Here is a 14,226-nt window from a genome sequence, read left to right as displayed (position 1 = left end):
AAGTCTTGGTCCTGCTAAATATAGAAAAATAGTTCTCAAATCATATGAGGATATAGAAACAATAGCCAAAAATTATCCCAACAACCAAGACATTTTGAAAAACGATTTACTAGACACATACTACCCAAACAGAAGTACCACTTTGGAAACCATGTGTCTCTACCACATAGCCCAAAACTTCACATACAAAAATAATGTTAAACCAGATGAAAAGAAAGGTAGATACAGAGTGGTAAATTGTGAAGGCAGCTTAGTGAAACTTACCAAACGCAGCTTAATTAATCATACCAAATTGTCATTAAAAACTCCTCAACATAAAAAACTGTATTACATGTCCCTGCTACAACTTTTTAAACCATAGAGAAAGGAAAAAGAGTTACTGGATACATATGACTCCTATAAAGATGCTTTCAAAGCAAATGAAAGCACTATAACAGACGTAAACTTTACACAGTAGCAAACAATGTTGCACAATGAACAGCAACAAGAAGAAGAACTCCAGGCCCAACTACAAGTGGACACGCCCGACAGTAGTCAACCTTCTGTAACAGGAAGCCAAAAACCACTTGGACAGCCGCTAATAGCATATGAGGCAGAATTACCCATGATAGAAGAAGAAAACACCATGTGTCAGTATGAACAAGCTACAGAAGACTTTGCTGTACTAAACTCACAACTGAACAATGAGCAGCGTAGCATTTTCCAACAAATAACAAAACAAATTGAACATGGTGTGGAACATGAAAATAAAAACTGTACCTGCCAAGACTACAAACCTATACTGCTATACGTGAATGGTGAAGCTGGTTCAGGCAAAATATTCTTAATCAAAATCATCAGCAAGTTCCTTCAACAATTGACAAACAACAAACTGTCAGCTGTTGTAACTGCCCCCACAGGTTTAGCTGCCTACAAGATAGGCGGTGTCACTTTACACCGATTACTACTCCTTCCAGTAGAACACCAAAACAAATTAGACTATTACAAACTTTCCACAAAAGCTGCAATGGAACTACGCAGAGTTTTCAAACAAATGAAAATGCTGCTAATAGATGAGGTGAGCATGGTCTCCAACCTAATGTTGGCTTTGATTCACCTCAGATTACAAGAGGTCCTCAAAACAGACTACGAACAGCTCTTTGGAGGAAAACACATTATTGTTTTCGGAGATCTTCTTCAATTGACACCAGTGAAAGCTGAACCTATTTTTAAAACCTTAGGGCACAAACTGTGCCGTAAAACTCTTGGCAGCATAGGAAATGTCAACCTTTGGCAACATTTCCAATGCAGAGGATTAACAGAAAACATGCGCCAGTCTGCAGACCTCACATACGCCAACATTTTAAAAAGTATTAGAGTTGGTGTACTATCTCAAGAAGCACAAGCAATATTAAAAACCAGGCACATACATGCACTCTATGGCCATGACTCATGTGCTACTGATGTCATGGAACAATTAGCACACAGAAATGTCAATTGTATGTCCTTGATGCCAACTCTTGCAAGCTGTTCAAAATTCAATGAAACAATGTTGAAAAAAGAAATGCAACCAATAATTGAAATTTGCTTCACCGATAAACTGGACGTACATGGTATGACACTACCCATGTGGTAACAAGGCACAACAATAATAAATACCCTAGAAAACTCTACTCCAACACAGCTGGTTTGGAGAAAATATTAAAATTATCTTTAAACTGTAGAGTAATGCTTAAACGTAACCTTGACATGGAGCAAGGACTAGTTAATGGAGCACTTGGTACAGTTGTTATCTTTCAAACATACCCACGTGACAACGACATTCAATTTGTCAATATTCTCTTTGACAAACTTTCATAAATTAAAAGGATAGGATGCTCAACAGCCCGCTTCCTTCTTTTCAAAGACATGTATGTACGCAGAGAAAGATTTTCACTAACTCTAGCATACGCAGTTACCATTCACAAATCACAAGGTCTTACCCTAGATCAAGCATTAATAGATATTGGTAGCACAGTCTTTAAAGAAGGCATGAGCTATGTAGCACTATCACGCTTACGTGCACTTGAAAGGCTATTTCTAATCAACTTTGATGCAAGTAAAGGAAATGCAGATATTCCTTGCATTCTAGAATACAATAGGCTGCGTTCACTCCACACCCCCATCTAAAAATCTATCCTGTTCCACAAAAAGCAAAACGTTGTAAAAGAAAACTACTTCAAACTGAAACGATACAGGATATCACTACAATTCCTCCAAAGAAAAAAAAAGAAACTAATACTTCATCAAGTACCACAACGAAAGAAGAATCTATTGGTCAAAGTAAATCAACTACTTCTTCAAAGAAGCAACACGCACTCCGAACAAATTACTTCGACACAGAACTGTCAGGTCCATTCAAATTTTCAAATATAGCTGCTGTAAATTGCTATGCAAATGTACCAATAAATGTTCTATTCCAATTGCCACCAATTATTGGGAACATGTACTTACATAGTACAGTACAGACCAATTGTGTTTGCAAATGTTGGTCCTTCATAGAAATGCAACCAACAATCCTGACAACACTTACAGTGTTCATGGAATAAGACAAGAATTGAACTACTGTGCTGCAATTGTCAAATTCACTATAGACTCACAAGAAGATCCACAAGAATTTCTAATGTACTTACAACAAGTACTGGAAAACAAAAACATACCTATAAATGAAATCTTACAGATTTCATAAATGTGGAAACATACATGCACTCTCTGCAACCATGTGGCACAGGAAGAAGTCCCTAATGAACGCTTTGTGTATGTATCCATACCTAACTGTGAATCCATTCCATTTCAGCAACTTGTACAAAATGCAAACCATGGCAGATTATGCACTACCTGCAATTCAGATAATTGCTCCACCTTACAAAAACAGACACATAGTAAATACTTAATAGTAATGCTTTTACGTTACAATGCAGATGGTACCAAAAACAACTGTAAGCTGACTGGATTCACACATGGTCAAGTATCACTGGGTAAGAAAACCTTCACAACAATAGGTATAATCTACCACGCAGGAGCCACAACCAATGCAGGTCACTACACTGCATATATAAAAGAGAATTGTGGATGGTTCGAATGTAATGATAGTACCATTACTCTAAAGCAGAGATTGCCAGCAAATATTGTAAACGCTTACTTAATATTCTTAAAACCAAAATTTCATACGTAATCTGTGTATGAACATGAGCAAAACTTCAACTTCAAAACTGTGCACAGTTAGAGTATGCCAACAGGTATCTAACTGCTCCAAGATTCTGCAACAAGCAAACACATACATAAATACCACTAAAATCAAACAGGGACGCCAACAGGTATCTAACTGCCCCAAAAAATCTAAAACAAGCAAACAGATAAACAAATACTACTAAAATCAAACAAGAAATATACAGTTCGAATATGCCCAAAGGTACCTAACTGCCCCAAAAAATCTGCAAAAACTCAACAGATAGAGGAATAGCATAAAAGTAGAAATAAACAAGTAGAATACTCCAAAAGGTATCTAATTGCCCCAAAAATCTGCAACAAGCCAAAAGATAGAAGATTAGCAAGAAACAAGAAATAAACAGTAAAACAATGAAAGAAATATATTGTACCACAACATAGAAGGTTTTTTTAATCCAGAATTGATTTTTTTCCCACAGACCCAATGATTTAGAAAACAAACACAGAAACTGAGCATATTGCACAGTACACTGGTTTGAACTATAGTACTTGTAAAGTACTAAATATGAGGGTCAGAAAAATACAGAAATGCCTATTATGCAATGCAATAACTCATTATGAACTACCTGCTCTAACATATGATCTTTTCTTTATCACAGAGATCGAAAAAGTATGTCTGGTCCAGTTACCCATGTCATGAAAAAACTGCATACAACCACAAAAAACTCAACCAGTAAGTATACAATAAATAAACTCACAAAAACTGCACTCCTTGTTACAAACTCCACTATCTTAACTGCATAGCCTAGCCAAAACTTAACATACAAACTCTACAAATGAAACAGTACACAAACCTTTGGGTTCTGGATATTTGATGGGTGTTTGAGTCTATGGGTGTGTTATGCTACGGTGGTTGTGGCCAGGGCCTAGACTCTGGTGGCCATGTACCCAAGACTCTAGGCCCTGGCCACAACCACCGCAGCATAACACACCTATAATACCAAACATTTTGACTGTGGTATGTAAGCTGCTTATAGGGGATATTAATTGCAATCAATCCTCTACTAACAACCCAAAACCAACATCATAATAAAGTAAAATAGGCAGTAGTGCATTGATTATGTCCGCGGACAACAGCAACTACCGCGGACATGGCGAACACATCAAGGGCACCTGCCACCTAAACAAATATAGTATTTGACCCATCTCTTACTCCCCAACCCTCCACAAGCACTTCTGCACACCAACACACTCCACAAAATTGCATTTTGCCTCTGTTCGCCACTGCAGTGGATCCAAGATGGCGGGCGCAACGAAACAATGTGACGCACCTCACTTCTCATCGGTGAGCGAGCGAACAGGGAAGTGTGTTCACGGAGCAGACATAGATATCACTAATTTTTGTTGCCTTATGTTTTGGCCATTTAAAAAACAAACTACTAGATGGATTTACACCAAATTAACAAAAGCACGCTTTCGGGACTAAGCCGCCGCTCCTCCTGCAAATTTGGTGCTAATCCATCCAGCGGTTTGAGCTGTAGGTGTACGCAAAGTTTTTTCCCATTATGTCTATGGGAAAAAAAGACATTTTGGGACCCCCCTATAACTTTGCCCCCGGACTAAACCTCACAAAAATTTGCACAAATATTCAGAGTGGCCATATACTTTTTTGGTGAGGATTCGTCCCGGGGGAGCGAAGTTATAAGCCACCCAAAAAGTGCTCTTCCAATGGGATTAGCAACTTAACCATAACTACACAGCCACTACCGTGGACTGTGTAATAATCAACTAGAGCTGTTTGTATATCCCTTTGCCAGGTGGCCCTTGGTGGCATATCTTCCTTACCACACCCATTCGTCATTAGGAGTCCTCTGTTTTGCATTATAAGGTTCCATTGATTTGACGTTGTTTGGCGGAGATTTGCCTTATTTGCAAAACAATTAATATTGAGGTCCCCCGCAATAATAATATGGTCAATAGTTGGGTCATTGTTTACAAATTCGAGCATCAGTTCTAAATCTTTAAAAAATGCAGCTTCTTGTATTGGAGTGTGATTCCAATATAGATTTAAACAAGAAAAACAGCCATGTCCCGAGGTGATCTTTACTAATTGCATATAGCTGTTAGGGACAGCCCATGGCATTACACCAAACCCTGAAGATGTCTTCCATTAGACCGGACATAGGTCTCCCCTTAAGCAAAGTGCGGGGCGGTACTAATGATATAGTGTGGTCCTCCCAAATTAGCGGTTCTGACAGCCATACTTCCTGCAACATTAACAAGTCATAGTCCGATAAGAGTTTTGTGGATGAAGCTGTTAAGTGCTATGGCCCCTTGTGTTCCAAGACGCCAGTTTGCGAGTTTTATCGGAGGAGTACTTGAGTGGTTATTGCATTCTAACTGTTAATGACTCCAATCAAGCATTCCCACTAAGTCAGTGCCTTGTCTGGGATTGCTCAAGGGAAGCCCTTATTTATATATTTTTATGACAAGTTATAATCTGGATGATGAACCCTTGTATAACACCCCTCTCTTAGAATCCCCCTGACCCCACTGAGCCAAGAAGAAGGTTTGTTTTGCAAATTAAAAAGGTTTATTTGAAAAATTAAACAATAGATATATATCACACTTTTATAAATAAATTGATAATTGATAGCACACTTGTGAATATGAGCAGTAATCAGCAATAGGTAATCCTACAGTAGCACAGTTCTTGGTTACTTATGAATAAGAATAGAGGACTAAGGTAGCAGAGAATGCTTTATATGGTTCAAGGAAATGCAAGGTGGGACAGAATGCAACACAGAAATAATTTGATATGATTTCAACAAGAGATAATGTGATCACTTTTCCTTTTGACAATTCACTCCCCCCCTTTATGCAATATAACAAAATGGAAGGAGAGCACACAGTCTTCAAGAATACCAACAAAAATGCAATACAAAGTTCCAATTCCCCCCCAGCAAGCTTAGAGAAACAGGGATGATTTTAAACGCAGGCAAAGTACTTTAAATGTGGTGTGCAAAGAAGGGAAAAAGATGCTAAAAATTATTTTAATTCCCTATAAGAGATTCAGGGTGGGTGATAGCTACTTTAAATTAGTTCAGGATCACTTTAGCAATGCTCTATGAATGATTGTCAGGTTGTCAGGTTGCAAACGAATTTCAGCAAAGGAAAGCAAGAAGCTGCTATTTTGACAAGTGAAGAAATTTGAGCCAAATCGCAAATCGCAGCAGTAGCAAGAGCTTGTTGGAAAGCTTAGAATCTCAGCTTTAAAATGAAAGTTGAAACACGCTCCTAGCACAAACGGTTCAAGAGATACGAACGATTTCGTGAAGGTAGTTTTTCAGAAATGAAACAATGATTCAAAATGGCAAAATGACACTTTTACAGGTTGAAAATCGGAGAAGGGGCACACGATTCCTATAATGCAGTTCTGGACAGGTTCAAATGTTTTGAATCAGATTATCTTAAGCTAAGAGATGGGTTCTGCACAGTTCTAGCTGGGTACTCACTCCTAATTTTGGAAGGAATGGGCCTCGTCACGGATCTGGTCAACAGGTTGGACTGGACTTCTGGGCGGTTTCTGGTACTGGTTCTCTGGTTCTGGATCTCTGGTTCTGGTCTGGTCTGGATCTCTGGTTCTGCTCCCAGCGATCTGGTCTGGGTCCGGTCTGCGGTTCTGGATACAGCTCTGCTTTCTGGGTATTTCTGGCACAGGGTTCTAGGCCAGAATCCGACAGCTCAGCCCGGCTGTTTGAATAATTTGCAAATGATTTTGAGGCCTGCTGAAAAAGGATTCAGCTTGTGGATTCAGGCCTCTCTGCTACAAGTTCTGGAGTCTGGTTTCAAAGTTCTGGTCTCTGGAGATTGATGGATTTGAAGTCTGGAGTCTCCCGGCAAAGTGTCCCGCAAGAAAGTGGAAAGTGAATGTCCCTACGTGGGTTTTGGTGTTCCTTTTATGTCTTTAGAAAATGGGTGTGTGCGTAGGCATAACTAAGCCTGCCCCTCTCAACTTATCATTGGCCCAGTTCTCCTCTCTCCCTTGATTGGGGGAATTGAGTTGTGAGTCAGAGTGATGAGGTAGGTTTATGGTCAGAGGATCCTCCCCTTGTCAAATTGCACACAAATCTATTTCTGATCCAAATACATATTTCCCAGATACACAATTTGTTGAAATGACATACACACATCATACACACATCATATATCACATATGTAAGTCTCTGTTCCAACTCTGATGTTTCTAAGAGCTTGGATTAAGAAATGACAACATTTTGTGCTTTTTGGTTGGTTTTCCAATATTGGACTTTTACCCAAATTTACACAGAGGTACCCTGTCTCTCTACACATATTCCATTAAATTTCCATGTCTCTAGCTTAAACCCAGTGTCTGCAACATGAATAAATTGTAGGGTTTGGTCCCAGAACTTCGTACGAAATTGAGTTTAGACTCAAATTGTAGGTACATATTCCATTTTAAGGATCTCCAAATTGTACATTCCTGTCATCTGGTTACAATTAGTTATCAGTGTTTTTATAAAACATATATTTGCCTTCAATTCAATTCACAAAAAGTGTCTGACCCGCTCCTAGGAACTGGGTGAGTCAGGGATCACATGTCTCTTCTTCCATGCAGAGCTCTGTTTACAGTCCACACCCAAATCAGCATATCCCATTCAATTGAAAGACTATTGTGTTGTGTCCAGCGGGCTGGAGGAGAAACTCCTCCCTCTCAATCAACAGGGCCATGTGATATCCTGCCTTCTTGGGTGGAGTTCTGAGGTGAGAAGGTTTCCCAGCCTCTTGGACTGTTAATTGAATCAGCCTGTCTTCTGGGAACAGCAGGTGTTTAAGAATTTTAATTAACCAAAAGGCTTTGAAGTTTCCAGCTGGCTCAGGATCCTTTTGCAACTCCTGTCAGAGTTTAGACCGCTAGTGCCGGTTTGTGTCCAATGCCGGTACTGCACCTATTTTTTGGGATCTTATTGATTGAATTAATACTTTCCAAAAGAAAGGATTTTACTTGCTAGTATATGATCCTTGCTTAACATGGCATCTGTGTTTTTCCTATGGCACCACCTTTTACCCATGGTGCTTCCATCACGCTCGCACTGGCGGGTGTCAGGTTAGGCGACCATTTTGGTGTGCGCAAAACTGCGCGGTTCTCCTGGATTCTGGCGCAATTGTGGGCTTTTCCGCCATCTTGGATTTCCTAAGCCCACAGCACCAAATGTTGCAGCTTAATGACTCAAACGTGGGTCAATACCCCTGACATAACTAATGACGGCTCTTTGATCACATTGACATTTCTACTGTTGGTTTGGTTGTTAACCGGACATGAGATTGTCAAAGGGGCGTTCATCCACGTTTTTTTAAAGGTTTGTGCTTGTATAGCTAATGGAACTGCATTATTCGGTAAGGGGGGCTCAGAAGGATTTATAATCAAAAAGCCCAACTGATAAATGTCATGTCTAGCTTGCCAGATGATATTTCTGATCACCCTTGACGACATCCATAATTTTACCACAGAGGAATCATACTGATGCAGAAATTCCACTTGAGCAAAGTCGCCAGTTGTTATGTCCTCTAGGGTGGCTACCTCATTCATGATGTTTAGTACAGAAATCCTGTTCAGATCATATACAGGGAAACCCCCCACCCCCCGACAATGCAGAATGAAGCTGAAGAGCATTTGTTCATCACATTTGCCAACCCTGTTGTTTTTTGGACCTCCTCTATTAGCGTTAGTTATCTTTTCGTTGTTCTGTGGAGTGGTGAAGGATTGTTGTTTCAGTATTGTCGGCCCTACTGGTTTACGTCGTTCATCGTAAAAGGGTCATCTGAGTTAACGCTATTTGTTATCTCAACACACTCTTGTATAAACTGGGGGCGAGATACAAATTGCTTAATCAATCTTTGAATTTCCTCCCTTCTATCTTCTAGAGTAGAAAAATGTTTTTTCAAATTCCCTGAGGCTTTCTTTGTCAGAGGAATCGAAGGAAGAACTGATTCCTGGTGCACTGATTTTTTAATCTGTAAACTCACGCTCCCCCCCCATTTTTCCACCTCTTTCATGAGATTGTCCAATGGGGGGTAGGCTAAATCTAATTTCTTCGGTGTCTCCATGATTGCCCCTTTAGTTTGATTCACACCCAATGCCAGATTGGCTTTATTTATCGTAGCATATTTTTTTAACATTGCGAAACATGCTTCCTTCGATTTCTGCCTCGTTAGCCTCAGTGACTGAATAAAGTGTCATGGATTAGACTTAGTTCATACATCCAAAGTTTTTTATATCCTTAGTTTTTATATTTTTCATTGCCTTGGTTGGTACTGGCTTCGTCTTATCCTGGGCAGAAAACAAGGTTTAGGTTTAGAGCCTCGATTGTGTTTAGAGCCTCGATTGTCTTGGATGGTCTCCATAGCTTCGTTTTTTCCTTGATTCTGGAGATGAATTCGCAGTTTCCATGACACTTATGTATTCGTCCGGACCATCCTTCCTGACGATCTCGTCAGTGGAATAAGACAATTTGGTTATTAATCTTGCTTGTTTTTTTTTTATAAATGGGGTTTTACTCACTTTGGTGTTTGGACTAATTTGTTTGTCAATTACGCTATTGGGCGGTGGTTTCACAAGATGGAGCACAGAGTGAGTGTCTATCAGCGGCTTTGTCATAGTTGCTATTTCCAACGTACGCACCATCACAGATTTTGTTTCAAGTAGTTCCTTTAACAAGAAATTATGATCAATCAATCTGGCATCTAAAGTTTCATATAACTTGGCTATAGAAAATGGTGCGGTGTTCATTGCCTGTAAGGATATCTCAGCAAATGAGAAAGACATAGCTAGCTGTTAAGGGAATATGATTCTGGTGTCCCGCGTCCTTCCGGTTTCTCAGTGTTGGCTGTATATACGAAATTGAGAGAGCTGAGCACTCCTCCGCTGACTGGGAAAACATTACAGGTGATTGATATAGGTGCTCAGGTGGCGCCATGATTTGTCTTTCATCAGAAGTGTTTGCTCAACACACCGTAGACGCCCCCTCATCTAACGTAATTAGAGAGGTTTCTGCAACCATATCCAAGCCACCACCCCTCGTTATTTCCCCTCCCAACACTACGGTTGGATGTAAATCTTGTTTGGCCCCGTGCACCAGTGCTTTAATTTGAACTTGATTCTGAGGGGGTTGCACAGAGATTTCACATTGCTGTTGAATTTGCGGTAACTGGGCGTATATCACCAAAAGATCAGTTTCCGTGAAAGCTAGTAATAGCGAGTCAGACGGAGTACACAAATCATTGTGTGCATTCTTGGCCGGCTCTAGTGTTATTTTATCCACCCTGCGCTCGCTCTCTTTATCAGTGTTTGCTTGGTCTGAGAAATAATTCATTATGTCCGACGTTAGTGATGAGCTTTTAGCTCGAATGGACATTTTAGAATTGCGGGTTAAACTGATTGAATTTGCCGCTCGTTTAGGCGTTTTTATGCGCTCTCACCATAGCCTCCGCTATTTTCTTTGGAGAAGGCATTGCGGTTACTACTGTGTACAGTTTCACCATGCACCAGAGTGTATGCTGCCGCGGGTGAGCCGTACACGCACTTAATTCAATTTCTACAATTCTATGCAAGTTCATACACAAGTACAGAATAGATTTAAAGGTGGCAAACTTACAAAGCGAGGCACATGCATAAAAAATTACACCTTAGAACAAAAGAATTCATTAAAAGAAAAACTTGCCAATGCTTAATCATTAGCCTCCCCCGCCTCTACGCCCTCCAGCCTTATCAGCCGTATCAGCCCATTGATGAAGCCCTTCGTTAATGTGCAAGCACTCGAGATGATATGGGCTTCTGGGAGGAGGGGGCGGATACCGTGTTTATCACATGATAGTCGCAGTTGGAGAATCTAAATTGTTCGTTCTGGTCCACAATGTAAAGCAGCAACCACGAGAGTATCCAGCCATATCAGCCCTTGATGAAACCCTTCGTGAATGTGCGCCCTTCCTCTCAGTACTTTGAGGTGATGATTCAATGGAGTAAGTCTTGCTCTTCTTCATCTCAGTTATTTTAGGAAATGGTTCAGTGGAGTCAGCCCTAATATTCCTCGTCCCATTTCTGGTGGTACTACTGCTATAACATAGATACATGGGAGAACATATGTAGCAGAGGAAAGAAAAGAAGGTGAGTGAGGGTGTCTTAATTCCACGTTATCCCATGATGTCCTCCCTGTATGCCAGAGGGAAAATCCCTCCCCATGAGATCCACCTGTGGAGTATCACCCCAGGGGGACTATCGGGTAGCATGCTCACCTCCCTGGCCTCATGGAAAGGGTCTCCCCCTCGGGGAGAAGGAACGATATCATAGGAATCGTCACATGCTATAGGTTTCCTTACTTGTCGCACAAACCCTGTCTTTATAGACTGAAGAAGAACCTCACTTAAGTGTCCCAGATCTTTGATGATGCTTTGTAGGGTAGGCAGAACCGGAGGAGGATTCGCAGGAGTCACCTCTGATGTGCTTTCATTTTCAGGTACTATTCCTAGCCAGTAAGCTGCACATGGTGTTAACTTTAATTTCTGTTTATTGACATTTTGCAAGTTAGTCGTAACAAGAGCAGAGGGCTAACATGGTGAAAGCACTGATCTTTGGAGAGCCTGCACTACTCAGGAAAACAACATACTGAGCATGCTTTAAATGTGCAAGCCACCATACCTCTCAGATCCAAAACGCAAGTTCAATCTATGGACAATAAAGACTGTCAGTGTGGTTGCACTTTGAGTGGAGATTGCCAGACCTGGTACATGAACAGCAGTAAGCAACTCCATCTCTTTGCACAATCAGCAGCATATCATGTGATGCTTTGACAGAGAGTCTAATCTCAGGAACCTGGGCAAGTTAGTACGCAGCTAGAATGATATCCTGCGTGACACCAGAGCAAGCCTAGCACAGTTTGGAAAGGCGCATACAAGACCATTATTGCTTGCATGGGATCTGTGATCCATAGGATACCAGAACAAATATCTACGTGGATCACTACAAGGACCAGACCAGAGCCAAGCAAGCAAAATTGACTTTTCAGAGATTGTTGGTTGAATCCGGATACTAACTACGAACCTCACCAGCCAGCCTTCTGAGATGATCTACACCTTATTCTCACCCAAGAAAGAAGACAAAATAGTTCTAAGGATTTCTGTTCCGGTGTTCAGGTAACATGAAAAGTAAGGATAAGGACGATTAATAGGGACGGGGAGGTAATGTGTGCTGCTATGAATACATATTTTCCGATGCAGTCCCACACGCATGAGCTCTCAAGAAATCACTGCCATGAGCAGTGTTAGACAGAACTGGTTCATATTTGTTACTGATTTTAGAAGCAGCTATAATGTCAGACTTTGAATCTGGGACAGTCACTCTTCGTAAAATAAACATATTACCTTTGAGGTCCAGCTGCCAAACGCTTTGCCTTTAATTGCATCAGTCCTGTTCAGTGCATGAACAAGAGTACATTTATTTGATTTCTTGACATCAGGGATATTTCCAACATCTTGGAGAAACCTAAGTTGGCTGCAAGGGGCAAAATGAGAAGGGAATTCCATTTTACTTGCTTTAATGAAGGATGTCAAAAGAGGTCCACTGAAGGCTCATTTAAGATTTGTTGTTCATTGGCAAAAATGCAACAAATGTGGTAAATCAGATCAAAATGTGTATTTTCGACATAAAATGCATTGCTTTCATAAAAGTTAAAGTTCATGCAAAAATTATTTGATTACTTACCAGCAATCTTTGCTACACTGATCTTCCATGGCACAGTTTATGTGGGTGAGATACCGCCAGGACACAGACAACCACACCAGAAACCTAATTATAATCACATTCTAAACACATCCCCTTGTCCATATGACAAATATATTTGACCTCTGACATGTATGCCCTGTTGAAACAAAAATACAGACTGCATTGCACAATAGGGTCATTCAATACTGTGATGAGGAAGATGGAGACTTAGTTCAATGAAGATTACTAGTAACTATTCGGGGCAATCCCACTCCATCTCTCTTCCTTATTTTACACATTGTAACTTACCTACTTAACCCAGTAGACTAAGGTCTAGTACACAACTTACTCACTAGCTTCTTATTGTACATCACAACAGAAGGTACCCTTGTGGAGAGTACCAGTGGTTAAAGACTTCATTTAAGGAGTCAAAGAAGTACACCCTCCTGTGGCACATCCACCTCCACGGTGGGATTTAAACACTGTGTTACAAAGACTCATGGGAGTACTTTTGGGCCTATGAACATAGCCTCATTAGGGGATCTCACTTACAAAGCAGCTGTTCTTCTAGTGTTCACATCTAGAAGGAAGGTAAGTGAATTACAAACATTACAAATGTCAGTGTCTTTTGTTTCCTTACACAAACACAAAGTAGTACTTTGCACAAACCCATGTTTTTCACCAATATGCGAGCCAGACAAACCAGATTTGGGGGCCCGGTCCAGTCCGTCTTCCGAACCCTGCGCATCACCTTAGAAGAGGTCACAGCAGCGCGAACCAGGCCAGCGCCTCCGTGGGAGTCAGGTGAGCGTTACAGAACGCGAAGCCTTCCTACAAATTCCCATCCAGGCGCTATGGAAAGTTCTGAGACTGATCAGTTGGCCCAATTACTGGGGGAATTACGGGCCGAAGTACAATGGGAATTAATAATATCAAAGGAAAGAACTGATGACCTGGCCAGACAGCTTTTGCAAGGTCAAGCTGGGCAAACTCCTCTACCCGGTTCCGGAGGGAACCCCGCTCCTGTGGTTTCCAGTAACCCTGTGCAGATTAATCTACCTGGAAACATGCCGCTGGCCCCACCCGAACGCTTTGCTGGGGACCCCAAACGATTCGCCGTATTCATGAATCAGTGTCGTTTGCACTTCCTATGCAGACCTGGGGCCTTCCCTAATGATCAGACCAAGGTAGCCTTTGTATTGTCATATCTCAGCGGCTGCGCTGCCGATTGGTCAGTTCCACTGGTTACTCAAGATGACCCG

At 41.0% G+C, this 14,226-nt stretch overlaps 1 protein-coding gene across 4 annotated transcripts in view; it reads right to left on the bottom strand.

The window, feature by feature from the left end:
- LOC138537078 (2-5A-dependent ribonuclease-like) overlaps window positions 1–14,226 on the bottom strand; it is a 402,978-nt gene that overhangs the window by 151,195 nt on the left and 237,557 nt on the right. For all 4 annotated transcript variants that reach the window (XM_069641426.1, XM_069641425.1, XM_069641424.1 and 1 more), the window contains exon 5: window positions 12,625–12,754. In XM_069641426.1, coding sequence (XP_069497527.1) covers window positions 12,625–12,754 — 130 coding nt within the window. The remainder of the gene's footprint in view (window positions 1–12,624; window positions 12,755–14,226) is intronic.

This window comes from Ambystoma mexicanum, chromosome 1q (assembly GCF_040938575.1).
Source record: "Ambystoma mexicanum isolate Mex_15411 chromosome 1q, UKY_AmexF1_1, whole genome shotgun sequence".
In the NCBI taxonomy this organism is placed as follows: domain Eukaryota; kingdom Metazoa; phylum Chordata; class Amphibia; order Caudata; family Ambystomatidae; genus Ambystoma; species Ambystoma mexicanum.
The sequence above is the reverse complement of the archived record's forward strand: the minus strand, read 5'-3'. Positions and strand labels throughout refer to the sequence as shown.